The sequence below is a fragment of the Neomonachus schauinslandi genome, chromosome 14, assembly GCF_002201575.2.
Source record: "Neomonachus schauinslandi chromosome 14, ASM220157v2, whole genome shotgun sequence".
Classification (NCBI taxonomy): Eukaryota; Metazoa; Chordata; class Mammalia; order Carnivora; family Phocidae; genus Neomonachus; species Neomonachus schauinslandi.
Window position 1 is genome coordinate 17,797,432 of NC_058416.1, and position 17,301 is coordinate 17,814,732.

General features: G+C 43.3%; 1 protein-coding gene across 4 annotated transcripts in view; it reads left to right on the top strand.

Moving 5' to 3' along the window:
- Window positions 1–14,993, top strand: part of FECH (ferrochelatase) — a 34,591-nt gene extending 19,598 nt beyond the window's left edge. For 2 of the 4 annotated variants that reach the window (XM_044921317.1, XM_021686380.1), the window contains exons 6-11: window positions 1,184–1,290; window positions 4,832–4,930; window positions 7,965–8,072; window positions 8,477–8,641; window positions 13,110–13,169; window positions 13,643–14,993. In XM_044921317.1, the coding sequence (XP_044777252.1) occupies window positions 1,184–1,290; window positions 4,832–4,930; window positions 7,965–8,072; window positions 8,477–8,641; window positions 13,110–13,169; window positions 13,643–13,777 (674 nt within the window). In that variant the 3' untranslated portion in view covers window positions 13,778–14,993. The remainder of the gene's footprint in view (window positions 1–1,183; window positions 1,291–4,831; window positions 4,931–7,964; window positions 8,073–8,476; window positions 8,642–13,109; window positions 13,170–13,642) is intronic. The other 2 variants (XM_044921318.1, XM_044921319.1) reach the window with 2 other exon arrangements.
- The last annotated feature ends 2,308 nt before the right edge of the window (window positions 14,994–17,301 follow it).

The window sequence follows — 17,301 nt, forward strand, 5'->3', positions numbered from 1 at the left end:
TTCGCCTGTACGGTGTGGCTTGTGGTATGAATATGCTGCTGACTCTGATTTCTGGAGAGATTGTTTTTGAACCTGCAGTGGACTCAATTTGGATTTATCTGACTCATTGTTTTCCGGAATGGAACTCCTTTATCTTTTTGAAAATTAAGTTTTAGGCTAAATGTACATTTGATTTAACTATGGGCTGTATCCCGGCTCGTATTTTAATCTGGAGACCTATCAGATTAACAGTCCTCATTGTTACAGAAACCAGTGCGTTGCTGTTGGGAAGCAGGGAAATGTTTTGGAACATTTGCCCTATGTTAAGATTGAGAAAGAGGCTCCGTGTTAGGATTAGTTGCACACACGCCAGCTCCCCTCGGCCAGGAAGAAGTTCCATTGGGTTGGCACCATCTGTCTTCCTTCAGTCGTTGAATTTTCGTGATTTTGACCTCTTGGTTAAAAATACAAGTACTGTTAGATTACTCGTAAGGATTTGCTATCCATTTAACTTATTCTGGGGAATGATGACAATCTTGTAGAAGCAGATAATAATAGAGAACGCTCATGCAAATCTAAATAAGCTAGTCTTCTTATCAACAAGTCATTTAAAAAGATAGCTATAAAGCTTTTATTGTAAGGTAGAAAAGATGCATCTCATAATAATAAATAAAAATATGCCAAGTGCTCAGGATACAGAATTGCATATGTGCTAAAATTACAACTTTGTGAAACAAAACAGCTGTACAGGAAAATAATAGGAAAGAACTCGGCTAGAGTAACACGATCGCTGTATTAGCTGGATCATGGCCAGTTTCTTTTTTCCTTTCTTCCCCACCCCCTACATTTCCTGCTGGGGCTGATTACCTTCATAATGGGGGAAAAAATTAACATGCTTTCAGTTGTTAGACTTGGTTCCTGCAAATAGCGGCGGCTTATATTTCATAAATCCTCTACCATTGTCTTTCTCACTAGAAATGGCCTCACTTGTCTTTGAAAGGCCATTGCAATTGATTGCTTTTTAGTGATCTTCATTTGCAGGTTAGTTAAATCTATCTGCATTTTAGAGCGTTGAAATGATTGTAATTAGACCAATTCAGTATAGAAGCCGTTACCTATTTCGAACTTAGTGCCTTTACTAGTCTGTTTTTCATTTTCACTATCATCAACACGCGTCTACTAAGCGGTCCCCTGTATTTTTCAGGCAGCAGCTTAAATGCCATTTACAGATACTATAACGAAGTGGGAAAGAAGCCTGGGATGAAGTGGAGCACCATTGACAGGTGGCCCACACACCCCCTCCTCATTCAGGTAAGCCAGCCACTGCCCACAGCCCCCGTCAGCCCAGCTGCTGGGGTGGGTCAGGTTCTTGTCCCTGCCTAGTTTGTGGCGTCCTTCTGAGCCTTCCCATTCTCTTGCTTAAATTGTGTGCTGGGATTTTAAAAAAAAAGGTATTAGAGACTCGACTTGTTATGACAAGAGAAAATAAATCTCATAATTAAAGGTTAGAGTCTTTCCTTTCTTCGGATTAACACTGTTAGTTACAAACTAGAGCAGAATTATGTTTTGAGTTTCGTGTTTCCCAATAACCAGGACATGAAAGATTATACAGAGTGTTTCCATTAATTTACATTTATATATTGAGTGCCCGACAGATCCTGTATTTCTAAATTCTTTAAAATGAGAAAAGGCTGGGACGCCTGGGTGGCTCAGTCGGTTGAACGGCTGCCTTCGGCTCAGGTCATGATCCCAGGGTTCCGGGATCGAGTCCCACATCGGGCTCCTTGCTCAGCGGGGAGCCTGCTTGTCCCTCTGCCTGCCTCTCCCCTTGCTTGTGTTCTGTCTCTCTCTCTGACAAATAAATAAATAAAATCTTTAAAAAATAAATAAATAAAATGACAATAGGTTTTAAAATTTTTCAAGGTACTGAATCTACTTGTTCTGACATGAAACTAGATTTAACATTTCAGTTGAGAAAGTCTTATTAGAAGAAATTTCAGATTTCTCCCATGCAATTGTATTTATAATATTTCCATGAACAGATGCTTGGTTTTTGGAGAATCAGTTGAAACTACAAATCAAAAGCCAATAGCTTTGAATTGGTGTTACCATATACTTTTTTGCCATTTGTACATGAGAGGAGTATTGGTAATTGCCCTAAAATGTACAGATATAGTTTTGTTCTGTCAGAGGAGGTTTCTGCCTTTGAGTTAGTTTAGGTAGGGGACGTATGGAGTGATTTAGGTTTCATCCAGTTTATGTTTCACTCCGTGGACATTCTCTGCCAAAATACCCATTTAACATCTTTTTAAAAAGCCTGGAGTCACTTAAAATCTAACACCACTAGGTGGGGCTAGACATCGGTAAAAGCAGGCCCGCTCTTCCCCGGAGCAGGCCCTGTTCCTTAGGCACAGAGGTGATGTCAAGGGTTAACACTTAGGTGGAAAAACAGTTTTAAGTAAAAATGAAAAGGAGGTGCCTTCCCTTAGGGATAGGTGTAGTTCCACTCTGAGAGCCCCCCACCCCCTCGCTGTACTGCTGGGTCCAGTTAGCGCCGCGAAAGACCCAGTGTGCCCCTACTGGTTTGCTCTGGGCGGCCTGTGACTGGGAGCGAGGGGTTTCAGGTCAGCACTGACATGTGGTAGCAGAGAACGGAGGGATCTGCACAGCATCTGCCTGCCCTGATCCACTGAGTAATTAGATTTGCATTAAAATTCAGCCCTTTGAAAAGGGGGGAAGCAGAAAGATGGAAAGATCTCTTAACTGAGGAAGTCTCCGCTCACAAAATGAAAGGGAATTTTAGAGGCATTTATCTGCCCTTCTCGATGGTGTGATTGAAGGCTCAGAGCCTCCTGGCTCTTTCATTCCGCAGAGAGATTGCACATCGAGGATACCTCAGACGAATTGGAGGTGATCTAAGCAGCCTTTTCCTTGCCCGCGGCTCCTCAGTGTGGACGACGGCTTAGCGTCTGTTGCAAGCCGGAACAAATTGTGTTTCTGCTCGCTCTTTTGTGAGAGGAGAAAAGGAAAAATACTAAAGTTTTTTAGAAACAAAAGTTTATAGACCGGTTTTATTCTTCATATCGTGGAGCTGACATGAGGAGATTGGATATCTAGCAGAAATTAAAAAAAAAAAACAAGTCAAACCCTAATTGGAAACTAAAAATACAGTTAAAAACTAACACTGAAGAGAACGTCTCACTCTACATTTCTACTTGTTACAGGTAGTAATTACTGGAAACTGTCATTTCCCTACTGTCATCCCTAATATTGCTGTGTCACGAGCTGCCGGTAATTGGAGTAAACGTAGGCTCAGGCTCCTTGTAAGCTTCACAGTGGGTCTCCTTACCCAGGCTGCTGTGGGTCCAAACACGGCCCTTCCTGAGCATCCTTCTTTCCAAGCACTGCGAAGACCGCCAGAAAATATTGGTTTTGTTCATATCTAACAAAGATTTAGATATAACCACATTTACTCTGTAGATAAATTCTAAATTTTGAAAAGGAAAGTCTCTAGGCACCATCTTGTACCTTAGTGCATTTATTCACCAAATTTTGAGGGTTTGGAAAGATTAGTAATATCTCCGTGTTGATTAGGGAATTATTTGCTCCTCTTGTAGTATCAACCACCGATATACCAAAATACCAAATAGCAAATGTACGTGGTTCTGGTAAATCATCCTTTATGATTTTTCAAAAACCTTTCTATTTGGAAATAAGTTTAAACATGCAGAAAAGTTACAAGACTGAGAATAGTAGAGGAACTCAACTCTTTGCCTAGATTCACATATTATTAGCATTTATTCCACTCTATCATTTGCACACTTGTGTGTGTGTGTACATTTTTCTTCTGAACCTTTTGAGAGTAACTTATATCTATAAAACCACCCTTGACACCTAAATAGCAGGGATCTTCTCCTCCATAACCATGATACAGTATTCAACTTCAGTAAATTTAACATCAATACTTAAATTCATCTAATCTACATTCATATTCCAATTCTGTCAATTGACCCATTAATGTCCTTTGTAGCATTTGCTTTCTGAGTTCAGTGACGAAGAATGATTAAAGTGGAAGATGAAAGAAAGCCTCTTCACATCGGGTATTTCAGCACCTATCGATGTAGATCGGAAAGAGCCAACTAGGTGGAGGGAATTAACTGGTCTGGTGGACAGAGCTTTGGAGGTGGAGGCGGGGCCTGCCTGGCAGCCCAGGTCCCGCAGATGTGACTGAATGGCCCCCACGTCGGCGGCCTCTTCCCCCTCTGTGAATTTAATGAGAGTTGTATAACCTCTCATCTGTTGTTATGAAGGTTGTTGTGAAGACTGACTCAGGGAGGATACTGGGCTCAGAAGGAGAAGGTCGTAAAAATAGAATAGTATTTTCTTATTCCTCTACTATTTGTGTCTAATGTATTTTAATGTGATAGGCCTGAAAGCCAAACTGAGGAAGATTTAGAAAGAGCCTGTAAGCTGTTTTCCTGCTAACCGAGCAAATGAGAGGTCTTAAAACAACTTCTCCTTCCCATCTGTGTCTCCTCTCCATCTGGAAGTGTGCCCTGTTCCTCCCGAGGGGAAGCAGATCCAGAGCGTTCATTTTCAGTGAGCCATTAGCGAGCTTTAGAAGTTTCCCATCAAATTCCCTAGGCCCCTGAAACCGTTATGAGCCATTTTCATGATGAACCAAAGCGAGAGGAGACTGTACTGTTTGCAGTTTTTTAAAAGGAGAGTTCCAGTTTTTGAGGGTTGCCAGGAGATTTTTGTCCTAGCTCTCATTTTAAACATATTTTCTTTTCCTTCTGTTTCTTTTCTTCTCACCCCTCCTTCTCATCCTCTTTTCTTGCTGTTCCCGCAGTGCTTTGCAGACCACATAGTGAAAGAACTGGACCATTTTCCACTTGAGAAGAGAAGTGAGGTGGTCATTCTGTTTTCTGCTCACTCACTGCCGATGTCTGTAAGTAAGAGCGTTTCGTTGGATGACCTAGGAGTAGAGGATTTCTGAATGTGCAAATGGGACCCATCTTCTAGAACATCCTGAGCCTGGTGCAAGGATGAGTTCTAACGTCTCAGACTTACCGAGGTGCTCATTTAACTAGACTCATTTCTTGAAACCTAATAATAATTCAAATTACAATATTGTGAATAGATATTGTCTTAATAAACCCCTTTGAAATGATAACTGGAAGGTGTATTCATGAATAGGAGTTTTCAGTACATGGGGCAGGTAAAGGAAGGCTGCTTTTGCCTGCCCTGTTGAAGGAGCTCACCTGATCTTTCGGTCAGTGTCCAGTGCTGAGGGCCTCCAGTCACACTGAGCCATCTCCCATCCTGTTCTTTTGTCAAGACTGGATAGTGGCTGTTTGAATTGATGACAGTTTTTAATCTGCTAGGACTAGAGCCCACATTTTAGCAAGTGAAAATGGAGTGTATCAGGTTGTGATCTGGTTGCTCCTGAGTTTTTCACATTACACTTGGTGTTCGCTAAAATACCACCTCCGTACCCTAGTTCTTTGCACATTTGCAAACGAGAATGATCGAGCTAGTGTGCTGGTACAGAGATGTGCATGGAATGAGCCGTCAGTTTCATCAGCTCAGAACTATCATTGTGCCCCCAAACAGTGCTTTCGAAGCCAGAGAGGTGGAGAATTGTCTTTGGAGGTGTCATTAAGGGTTTAACTCCAGAGTTCATGGAGTTAACCTGAGTGTCAGGGGCCACTTTTCTAATCGGTCTTTACTGCCACCTGGTGGTCACTGGGGTCGAGCCCTTAAAGATTTTCCACTCCTCCATCTCCACCCAGCAGGTGCCGGTTCAGCTGTAGGTGACTTGGGAGAGGAATTTCTCTCCCTGGAAGCCTGCCTATTTTATTTTAACAAGTTCATATTCTCTCTTCTGGTATCATGCAAATCCTCTTCACATGTCTATCCCGCTGCTCTGCCCTCATCCATTTCATAACCGTGCTAGGTGTGATGAGGCCATGTCTGAAGGGGAAGCTTTTGAACCGGGGGAGGAGGAAACACCTTTTCCATGTGAACGGTTCCGGGTGCCGCTTGCCCTTCCCTTCACCATCCGCCGCGCTGCCCTTTCTTTCCCTCAGGGACCGAGCATCGTGCTGCCAGCTTTCTTTGTCGCCCAGGGTCCTGTGTGGGACTGAGGAGGGCCATGAGGTCATGAGGATGAGGAAGGGGTAGGGAAGATGAGGGCTAGTCAAGGGAGAAGACTGTTCTAGCAGGCTTTTCTTTTCCCCTGCACTTGCTGCTAATGGCTTTTTCCTCCTTAGTGACTTTTTAAAGACTTACTATTTGGAAGTAATTATTCGGAAGTAATTGTAGACTTTAGACAAAGTTGCAAAAATAGTACAGAGGGTTCATATGCATGCATACATACATACATACACATACATATACATCCTTCCCGTAGCTTCTCCTCATGCTGACCTCTCCATAACCACAGCACAGTGACCCAAACCAGGAAGCTAACAGTGGTGCAATGCTAGGAGCCAAAGGCCAGGCTCGATCGGATTTCACCACTTCGTCCACAGTTGTCCTTTTTTGTTCAGGGATCTGGTCCAACATCCCATGTCATGTTTCGTTGTCCCATCTTCTCAGTTATGCCCCAGTCTGTGACAGCCCCCATGCTTTCCCTGTCTTTCATGACCTTGATATTTTTGAAGAATGATTTAGTGGAATGTCGGTTGTTTGGTAGCACGCTCTTGCACTTGGATCCGTCAGGTATTTTCCCATGATTCGATTGCGGCTCTGCAATACTGGGAAGAACACTCCAGAGTGATCTGTCCTTCTCAGTGCATGGTACATGATGACAAACGTCCTACCACTGGTGATGTGATCCCTGGCCATTTGTCTAAGCTGGTATCTGCTGGATTGTACATTGTAAAGTTACCGTTTTTCTCCTTGTGATTTTAAAATATCTTAGGTGAGATACTTTGAGACCATGAAAATGTTGTCTTGTTCCTCGACTTTTGCCCACCAATTTTAGCATCCTTCAGGAGATCTTGCCTGGAGCAATTATTTCTGTGTTGTTCTAATGGCAACTTTCTGTTTCCCTCATTCATTCTATATTTAGGTTTCTAATGGTCTTTTAGTAGTATCATAAAATGGTTTATCAGTATTTTATCTCAACAATATTTATTGAGCACTGTTCTATCCACTATATTCTAAGCACTGTTCCCTCCACTGTCGTAGGATACGGGAATGAATGAAATAGACAGAAGTCTTTGCCCCCAGAGAGGGGGGGTGGGGGACAAATAATCACCATAGTACAGAAGAAAATAGTACAGTATGTTAGGAGATAATAAATGGTATGGGGAGCAATCATGCTGTGTAAGGGGTTAGGGAGACTGTACATAGCTAAACGTTAAAGCAGTAAAAATAAAATTCCTGTTGAACATTCTTAAGAGTATTATCACGCTGTTGTGTCAGGACTGGTCACCAGACGTTCGAGGTGCACACAGTGCTCGCCTTGCAGTCCATTGCTGTGGGGGACGTGGGGAGAGGAAAGGGATTAGAAGGCACAGGTGGTATTCTCGAGGAGTCTGGAGTCTGCACCCACGTGCTGCCTCTCCCCTCTCTTACTCCACTAGCACTTGCCCTTGTGTTGAGCGGGCCCCATGGATTCAGTAGGTCCGTACGCCATCCATACAACACTCTCAATTCCTCCTTCCCTATTTCAGATGGGGGAACGGAGAGACCCATCCTCCCTCGTTGGACGTTGTCAGTCTCCCGTGAATAACATGGATGTAGAATTTGACATATTCCTAGGTACTTAGAGATGCGTGAGTGCAGTGTCCTTTGGCCCACGAGGAAATGGATCCAAGGAAGTTTGGCAGTTGAGCTCAGATTATAGCATCATTAGTGCAGAAGACAGAAAGGGAGACTCCGGTCCCCAGCTCACACCACCTCACTGCACAGCCTGAGGCTCTTAGAACCCTTCGCAGTGTTGGCGACTGAACACCCATATGTCTCTGCTGCAGGTGGTCAACAGAGGGGACCCGTATCCTCAGGAGGTGGGTGCCACTGTGCAGAGAGTCATGGATAAGCTGGGTTACTCCAATCCCTACCGACTGGCTTGGCAGTCTAAGGTAGGTGGTTTCCACATGCTTGCGGGCAGTCAGCAATTCTGAGGACGTCTATTTTAGACTTACTTATAAAATGGTTAGGTTTGGCTCTTTCATGTACACAGAATGTCCTATAACCTGGTGGCTCACCATGAGCCGAAGGAACTCTGCAAGCAGGTGAAATGGAGGGGAAATCAAGTGACTAGCTGAATTTCATTGATTTAATGTATTATTTTTAGTTGTAATGACAGAAATTGTGATTTATTTATACTATGCCAACTTCAAGAAGGATTCAAGCCTAGTATAGAAATATCAAAACCCACTAACGCAGATGTAAAGCGTGCCCCTCACTCTTCCTGGGAGTGGTGGTGTGTGTGTGTGTCCGGGGCAGTGGGCCGTGGTGTGCCTTCCATCCTCCTTTCTCACAGGTTGGTCCGATGCCCTGGCTGGGCCCTCAAACAGATGAGACTATCAAAGGGCTTTGTGAGCGGGGGAGGAAGAACATTCTTTTGGTTCCAATAGCGTTTACCAGCGATCACATTGAAACGCTGTATGAACTGGACATCGAGTACTCTCAAGTCCTAGCTAACGAGGTAAGTGCGACTATTAATCCCATTCACAAATTGTGATCTGTTTTCAAAGGAAACTTTCTCTGCAACGATATAATTGTATCCTTCAAAAATACTGTTCAGTGGTTAGCAGAGGGGTGGTGGTGGGGGGGGGACGAGTGAAGTAGGTAGAGGAGTTCAGAGTACAACCTGTCTTGATGAGCACTAACATGCAGAACTGTTGAATCACTGTATTGTTTATCTGAAACGAATAGAACTCGGTGCCTTAACTTTGCTGGGATGTTTGTGACATTGTTCGCTGCGTCTGTGGGCAGGTACCCTGGCCTCCTGATTCTGAATAATACCTAACCTGAGTTAGTCTGAACACATCAGGGTAACCCACAGCAGCCGTGGGAAAGCACTTCTGTGCCTCTGTGAGACCAGGTTCACAGGTGCGGCTATGAGCAGCGTCGTTTTGTCTCGTTGGAGTTACTGTGCGACCTGCAAGTGGTAAAAGTACGTTTTCTTAAGAAAAATTGTTCTTCTCACCAATTGGGAGGAAAGGAATTGTATTGTGCTGTCATTCCTTTTCTTGGCCTGGTGGGACTTTTACACTGGTTCTTGGTGGATTTTGAGGCATAGAAGAGCATTGTCATTTAGAAGACCGTGGAATGAACACCGAAGCAGTGTGCGTTATAATTCCCTTGACCTCTTTCACACACTCACTTAATTAGCTGTTTGCCGGTGTTGTGATCAGTCTGATTATTGAAATAACAAATACCACCCATAGTGTCTTGTGTTGGAAGATGGATGTGAATTATCATTCACAGTGGAGAAAAACTTACTATTCACCCATCTCACGCCTTCAGAGGGCCGGCCTGAAACCTGAATCCAATTTATAACATTGTTTCTGTGGGAACCGTGGAAGCTCCGGGACCCACAAAACCCTTCCTCCTCTCATCTTCTGCCAGAGCTGCTGATCCTGGTCCTCCCCAGGCGTGATTGATGGAGGCCTGGCCTCAAAGGATACTTCACCCTCTCTGGGACTGGGTGGCAGGTGCAGGGCAGGGTGAGAGTGGGTTGGGGACAGCTTTAGCCAGCACCCAGCCCCACAGGTTTTTGTTTATGCATGCTGGTCATCAATCAAATGTTGAGGAAGTTAGAGGGTGCGTAAATTACTTGTCAATAGTTCTGATACAGAATTTATGGCGAAGCTGTAATTGGCTAAAGTGAGGTTGCAGGGTTGTCATGCAGAACTGTTGAATCACTGTATTTCATGTAATGGTGGATTTCATGTAATGGATTTCATGTAATGGTGCCTTCCATATCCCACCCTGACCTTGGCTAACTGTGAGCTTACTAAAAAGACTTACGTGCAAATATAGTTCATTCCAGTGTGTTTAGAAAATAAGCTTTTGTTTGTATTGAACAATAATTCACATTCATTAATATCACCAAACCGAGGTTATTCCTCAGTAATCAGCTGGATTATTAGTGACTAATAAATTAGCCCATAGAGAGAATAAAGAAAACCATCCAGCTACAGTTGATTTCATTGTTTTGATGGAAGAATATACTGTGTTTAAAATGACTTTCTTTAAAAAGTAGTTTGAATTTTTTCCAAAGATGAAATTACTGCTTTTCGATAATACAAGTAATAAAGAGCACAGACAGTTCAGAGAAGTATCACAGAGAGAGTAGAGCTTATTCAGAGTCGTAACCCCACGGGCGCCTGGGTGGCTCAGTCAGTTGAGCGACAGCCTTTGGCTCAGGTCATGATCCCAGGGTCCTGGGATCGAGTCCCACATCAGGCTCCTGCTCTGCGGGGAGCCTGCTTCTCCTTCTCCCGCTCCCCCTGCTTGTGTTCCCTCTCTCGCTGTGTCTCTCTCTGTCAAATAAATAAAAAAAATCTTAAAAAAAAAAAAAAAAAAAAGAATCGTACCCCTGAGAGGGGCGCCTGGGTGGCCCAGTCGGTTCGGTGTCTGACTCTTGATTTTGGCTCAGGTCCTGATCTCAGGGTTGTGAGATCGAGCCTCGAGTCTGGCTCTGCGCTGAGCGTGGAGCCTGCTTAGGATTCTCCCTCTCCCCCTCCGCCATTTTCCTCTCTGTCTCTTTAAAAAAAAAAAAAAAAAAAGAATCTTACCCCAAGAGATAAGTTAATATTTTGATAAAAATTAGTCCCCTTTTGGGCGCCTGGGTGGCTCAGTTGGTTAAGCGACTGCCTTCGGCTCAGGTCATGATCCCGGAGTCCCGGGATCGAGTCCCGCATCGGGCTCCCTGCTCGGCGGGGGGTCTGCTTCTCCCTCTGACCCTCTTCCCTCTCGTGCTCTCTGTCTCTCATTCTCTCTCTCAAATAAATAAATAAAATCTTTAAAAAAAAAAATTAGTCCCCTTTTTTCTCTAAATGTATGTGTACTTTAAGAAAAATTGTATGCTCCTACATGTTTATGAATAAAATACCATTTTTGCATGGTATTTTACACATATATTTACACAAAACAGTAACCTTTTTTTCCCCCCTTAGAAATATATTATGGACCTAAATCAATAAATGTAATTAGATCTATATAATTATTTTATTTATTTATTTAAGATTTTATTTTTTTGACAGAGAGAGACACAGCGAGAGAGGGAACACAAGCAGGGTGAGTGGGAGAGGGAGAAGCAGGCTTCCCGTCGGGCAGGGAGCCCGATGCGGGGCTCGATCCCAGGACCCTGAGATCATGACCCGAGCCGAAGGCAGACGCTTAACGACTGAGCCACCCAGGCGCCCCTTTATAATTATTTTAAATGAATCCTTGATCAGTATATATTTAAGATGTTTCCAACATTTTACTTTCCTAAACTGCTCTGTAATAAACATAATTTTCTTTTCCATTTTCCAATTAATTAATTTCTTTTTTTTTTTTTAAAGATTTTATTTTTTTATTTGCCAGAGAGAGAGGGAGAAAGAGAGGGAGAGTACAAGCAGGGGGAGTGGCAGGCAGAGGGAGAAGCAGGGTCCTTGCTAAGCAAGGAGCCCGATGTGGGACTCGATCCCAGGACCCTGAGATCATGACCTGAGCCGAAGGCAGACGCTTAACCATCTGAGCCACCCAGGCGCCCTCCAATTAATTTCTTAGGAAAAATTCCTACAAATGGAATTTATATGTTGGTAGATGTTTTACTGGATTGCCCTACAGAGGTATATCCTTGGACTCTCCCATCCATAGTCTTCAAGAACACTGCTGGCATTGGTTGTCTTGCTGTCACTGACTTCTACATGGAGTCTTAGAGTACAGTCTCTACAGTCTCTTTTTTTCCTTTTTTTTTTTAAGATTTATTTATTTATTTAAGAGAGAGCACTTGCGAGCATGCTTGCGTTCATGTGAGGGGGGGAGGGGCAGTGGGAGAGGGAGAGAGAGAATCTCAAGCAAACTCTCTGCTGAGCGTGGAGCCTGATATGGGGCTCGATCTCACGACCCTGAGATCATGACCTGAGCCAAAATCAAGAGTCGGACGCTTAACCAACTAAGTCACCCAAACACCCTGAATACAGTTCCTTTTCAGGTTGAGAACTGTGTGTTTGCTGAATCTCACCGTTTTTCCCATGCTGATTAAAGTTAACTTAAAAGATAAAGCAACCGAAAGCCATTGGCATTTTGGAAAGGGAAAGAGAAGATCTTGACTACCTGAGTGAACAATAATTAGATGTTTCTTAATTATTTGAGGGATAATCAACTGGGTATTTTGGGGGAGGGAAGCAAGGATAGTAAAACAGCCCTCAGGTTTTATTTTGGGTTTTTCTATGTAAGGATATATTTAAAAGCCCCACTCTGCAGTGGATCCAATCTAGGTTCAATATACATTAAATTAATCTACCTCTTTTGGCAGTTGGAATCAAAACAGGCATAAAGATTTATTTAATTAAAGCAACATTCTGCTTAGGTAGAGTCTGTAAAAGTGTGCATTAGAAAGGTAGAATAAAAAAAGAATAGGGGGTGCCTGGGTGGCTCAGTCGTTAAGCATCTGCCTTCGGCTCAGGTCATGATCCCAGGGTCCTGGGATCGAGCCCCGCATCGGGCTCCCTGCTTGGCGGGAAGCCTGCTTCTCCCTCTCCCACCCCTGCTGCTTGTTTTCCTTCTCTCTCTGTGTCTCTCTCTGTCAAATAAATAAATAAAAACTTAAAAAAAAAAAAGAATAATAAGCAGATTTGAGTTGAGAAGTCTGTCAAATACAACCTCAAAAACGGTTTGGAAACTAAACACCTATGGGGAAGGTAATAGGGTGGGGGAAGGAATAGAAATTGAGAGCAGTTTTATGATAACAGAGGTGAAAATCTACATCTGTGTCTGGGCCCGGGACTGTTTGCATTTCTGAGCCATCTGGAAACACTTTGGAAGTCAGACTTTAAGTTGTGTGTGTATCTAAGTCCGTTTATTTATTTATTTATTTTTGTAGCGGTTTCTTTAAAAAAAAAAAACGGGAAATAAAACGTGTATGTGTTTTTCCTTCTTTTTCTCATTTGATTCAGTGTGGAGTTGAAAACATCAGAAGAGCAGAGTCTCTTAATGGAAATCCATTGTTCTCCAAGGTATCTATAGTGTTACAACCATTTTAGTAGAACATATCGGAGAGAAATCCTCTGAGAAACTCTTACAGAATATTGGTTTTCTCACATATTAGAACATTTTGAGTTCCAATTAATTACAAAAATAAAATCGAATTCCTTATACTCTTGCTCCTTCTTCCTTTAGATAGCCCCAATTTTCTTATTTCTACCCACCTATAACTGTGTCTAATTTAAGATCTGCCTTCCAGAGGCAGGGTTTAGCAGGTGGGGTAAGAAGATGTCCTCTAAAATCTCTATTTTAACTTTTCTCTAAGCCGAGGATCCTTAGGAAATGAAGATATCAGAGAACCCAGTTCAAAGCAGTCATAATTCAGACGAAAAAAGCAACCCTCAGCCATAGTGATTATCGGAGCAGATGGGAGGGGGAGATGCGCGGGGAGAGAGCAGACGTTTTGCTTCTGAGGAATCTCTGCTTCTTGTCGCCCGTCTTCCAGGCCCTGGCCGATCTGGTGCTGTCACACATCCAGTCAAACGAGCTGTGCTCCAAGCAGTTGACTCTGAGTTGTCCGCTCTGTGTAAATCCTGTCTGCAGGGAGACCAAATCCTTCTTCATCAGCCAGCAGCTGTGATCCCCGCCAGAGGACCCCATGGGATTAGGCAAATGCCCAACCCCCAGATGCCCCTGTTGTGGAGGAGATGTATTTAGAGGTCAAGGAAGAAAGTTTCATTGGTATCTTTACAGCCTTTGGGCAAAAAGTGTGTGATTTCTTGAGGAACAGACTCTGAAATCCTCATTGGGGTTTTCTATTTTTGTATACCAATACAGTAAGCATTTATATTCCCCCTTTGTGGGTAAAGTTACCAGTTTGGAAGGTCCACTGGGCTATTTAAAAAATGAGTTTTAAAAATTTATCTTAATAGATGCACACATATTTTAAATATAGATTTTGGTTTTATTGCCCAAAAACCCTGCAAGGATATCGAGAGTCCCCTCTGTGGGCTGTCAGTGTGAATGAGCTCTGTTTACAGTCTTGTGCATGTAGTTAGTTGTCCTTGTTTTTTAAGGGAACGTAGTTGAGTAAAGGAAATATAATTTGAAAAGGAACCCTTACCTGGCCTTTCCCTAAGCCCACGGGGCACGGAATGCCGGTGAGGCGGTGTGCTTGCCCACAGCGGCTGCTTTGGCCTGTGATGTCTCCATTAGTTGGTCAGTTTGGTACTTCTGCGTGAACCTCACTTTCTTCACCCTAAAACCAAATCAAGTACAGATTCCAAAAGTGCTTTGCGATTCCCCAGGCACACAAGGCTAATAAACATGTAGAAATCCAGCATTTGTCGTCCATGCCTTGGTGAGGATCTGTGGTGCCACAGGAAAGGGGGCTCCCGCTGCTTCCTGTCTCCAAGGCCAGTGAGGCCGGAAGTGCTAACGATGGGCTTCATCTGTAAAGCTCGTCCCAGGACCTGGTGAACCTTTCCGTGGAGCATCTTCTTTATTTTGGTTGAATGTCTTCTTTCTGCCTATTTGTTTGAAGCATTATTTTATAAAGTCAACTATGTTTTGTAATCTTGAATTCTTTCTTAACTTACAATTTTTATTATAAAAATTATATAACCCTCCTATTGGAAATTTGAAAAATAGAGAAAAGAGAAGTAACAACTCTAACATAACAGCTATTAATCATGTTATTATATCTTATGCCATTCCTTTCCTGTGGATATTTTTAACACCATTGTAACCTTGAATTTGTGAGTGAAAAGTTGTTCTAAAAATGTAGAAATAATGTAAGATCAGAATCCGATCTCCTATACGTGGATTTAAATGGATTAAAAAAAATCTCTGATGGATCCGTAATGAATTTGTAATGATTACCTTCTCTTTCCTCCAAGCTCTAAAACTTTGTTCTTCAAAAGAGCATGTCTTTGATGTTTTTGAAGCCAGTTTATAAACTGGAAGTATTAGAGGAGTCATAGATCTTCTATATTTGGGATTTACTATATTAATAAATATTATCACATCATTAAGGTTTTAACCACTTGGTTCATGCTCTCTGTGAAATCAAAACTAATGCAAGTTAGTTAATAATCAAAATTATTATAGGAAAGAATTTACTTTGGAATACAATAAAAGAAATGTGCTGTTCATTTTAGTTAATAATTTTCCCACACTGATAACAGCTCTGAAATTTGAGTAACAGGTGCATTTTTTTTTCCAAATTAGTTTTCCTGTTAGTAGATTGTGTTTCCAGAGAAGGGTACAAGGCATGGATAGTTGGCTATTTCCATCAGCTTTGGGGGGATTAGCTTCAAGGTAGACGGGGTGACCGTCCCACAGTGAAGTGAATGCCCTGGGTTAGTGGGATGGCCCGGGAAGGCAGGATAGGCCTGCAGCCTTTCTCCCTATGGCACATCTGCTGAGGGCCTGCTTCACTTTGACTGTATTATGCACATGTTACAGAAAACTCTGATTCATGAGTCTTTTTTTTTTAAGATTTTATTTATTTGTCAGATAGAGGGAGAGGGGAGGAGAGCAGGAGAGGGAGAACAGGCTTCCCACTGAGCAGGGAGCCCGATGTGGGGCTCGATCTCAGGATCCTGGGATCATGACCTGAGCCGAAGGTAGATGCTTAACGACAGCCACCCATGTGCCCCCAATTCAGGAGTCTTGCTAGGATATCTGAAACCCCTCATTTGCTAAGGAAACCTTGGAATCAACAGTGACTGGGCTGTCTGGAAGAATATCCTTGATTGTGAGCAGGACCAGACCAGCCCTTGTAGTGAGAGGCCAAGGGGGTGTTACTGGGATCCCTGCTCATGGCATGTGTTGTCCTGAGAAGGGTTACCTGGGACTGTTGTTAACCAAAGATGGATAAGGGTCACACTCGAGGGGGGCATGTGGTAGGACAAAATCCACGACTGTTCTCGGAGCTGATAGTCTTTTAGAATGGTGATGCTCTTTGTCAACTTTGAAATCCATGTGGTTGCCCTGGTAATGACTTAGCCCGGGGGCTGCTGGTAGTGCCTGCTTAGGAACAGACCTGGCTTTAACGGATGGATCAACCCGGACAGGAGACTTGCTGTGACGAGGAGGCAGTGCGGCCTCCCAGGGTCCTTGGAAGGCCCAGCTCCCTGGATGGACAGCACAGAAGGAAGGAATGCTCCCAAAGAATCTGCATTCTGGAACTACTTACCTTTTTTAAATTCAAAGAAGTGTTTGCACTCGAAGAAGATTTTAGTCCACTTGAGGAGCAATGAAACTCCTTGTTAAAGGCCCTATAAATGTCTCTCAGTGACTCGTTGGTACTGACCACATAGGGAGCCCTCATGCCTTCCCGATAGTACCTCATCCTTGCTCAGTAATCCCATGAACAGAACGTTACATTTCTCTAGGATTCCGTTAAATATTTCTGTATGACTGAAATTATTGAGACAGGGATGGCTCTAGATAGGAAGAGAAAGGGGATTTTTCCGCTCCAAGTTGCCCAAATTAAGCCTGTCAGAAGGGACATTAGATCCACAATCCTAAAGTCATTTTAGGTCCCGGAATAGGGAACCACATGGGTCGACAGTCCTAGAACTCTGCTGTGTTCAGTCCTCCATCCTGGGGGTGGGAGGGCGTGGGGGGAAGGGGCCAGCTTGTATAGGTAGAGCCAGAGGGCAGCAGTTAAAGCTGGCCGCCAGAGCAAGAACTCAAGTCTGTGTGTGCTCATGTGGGGATGCAGGTGCATTAAGTGGGGGGCCTCGGAGCCCATCTTTAGTACCTTGTCTCTAAGCTCTTAACCTAGCCTGAGAAACCCCTTCTGCCAGAATCCTGAAGATGGCACAGGAACATGCTTCCCAACACTGAATGGAAATGGGAAACTGGTTGAGATGTCAGAAGCCGGAAAAGAAAATTCTTAGCTGTCGCTGAAACTAGTGCCCTGAATTAAAATCATCTAGTTTCTCGGTCTCAATAGCAATATGGGGACTCCTCAGAGGAAGGTAAGAGCTAACCATTCCTTTTGTTGTTTCTAAAAATTATAAAATTAAAAACATGTCATCAAGGTCATGCCCCAGAAAGGCTTTGTAAATATTCTCAGGAGTTTTGTTCTAATTGCCTAATAATTGAGATTCCTTTGTAACAAGTGCCTTCAGTAGCTTCCCAGTCCACGTGTGG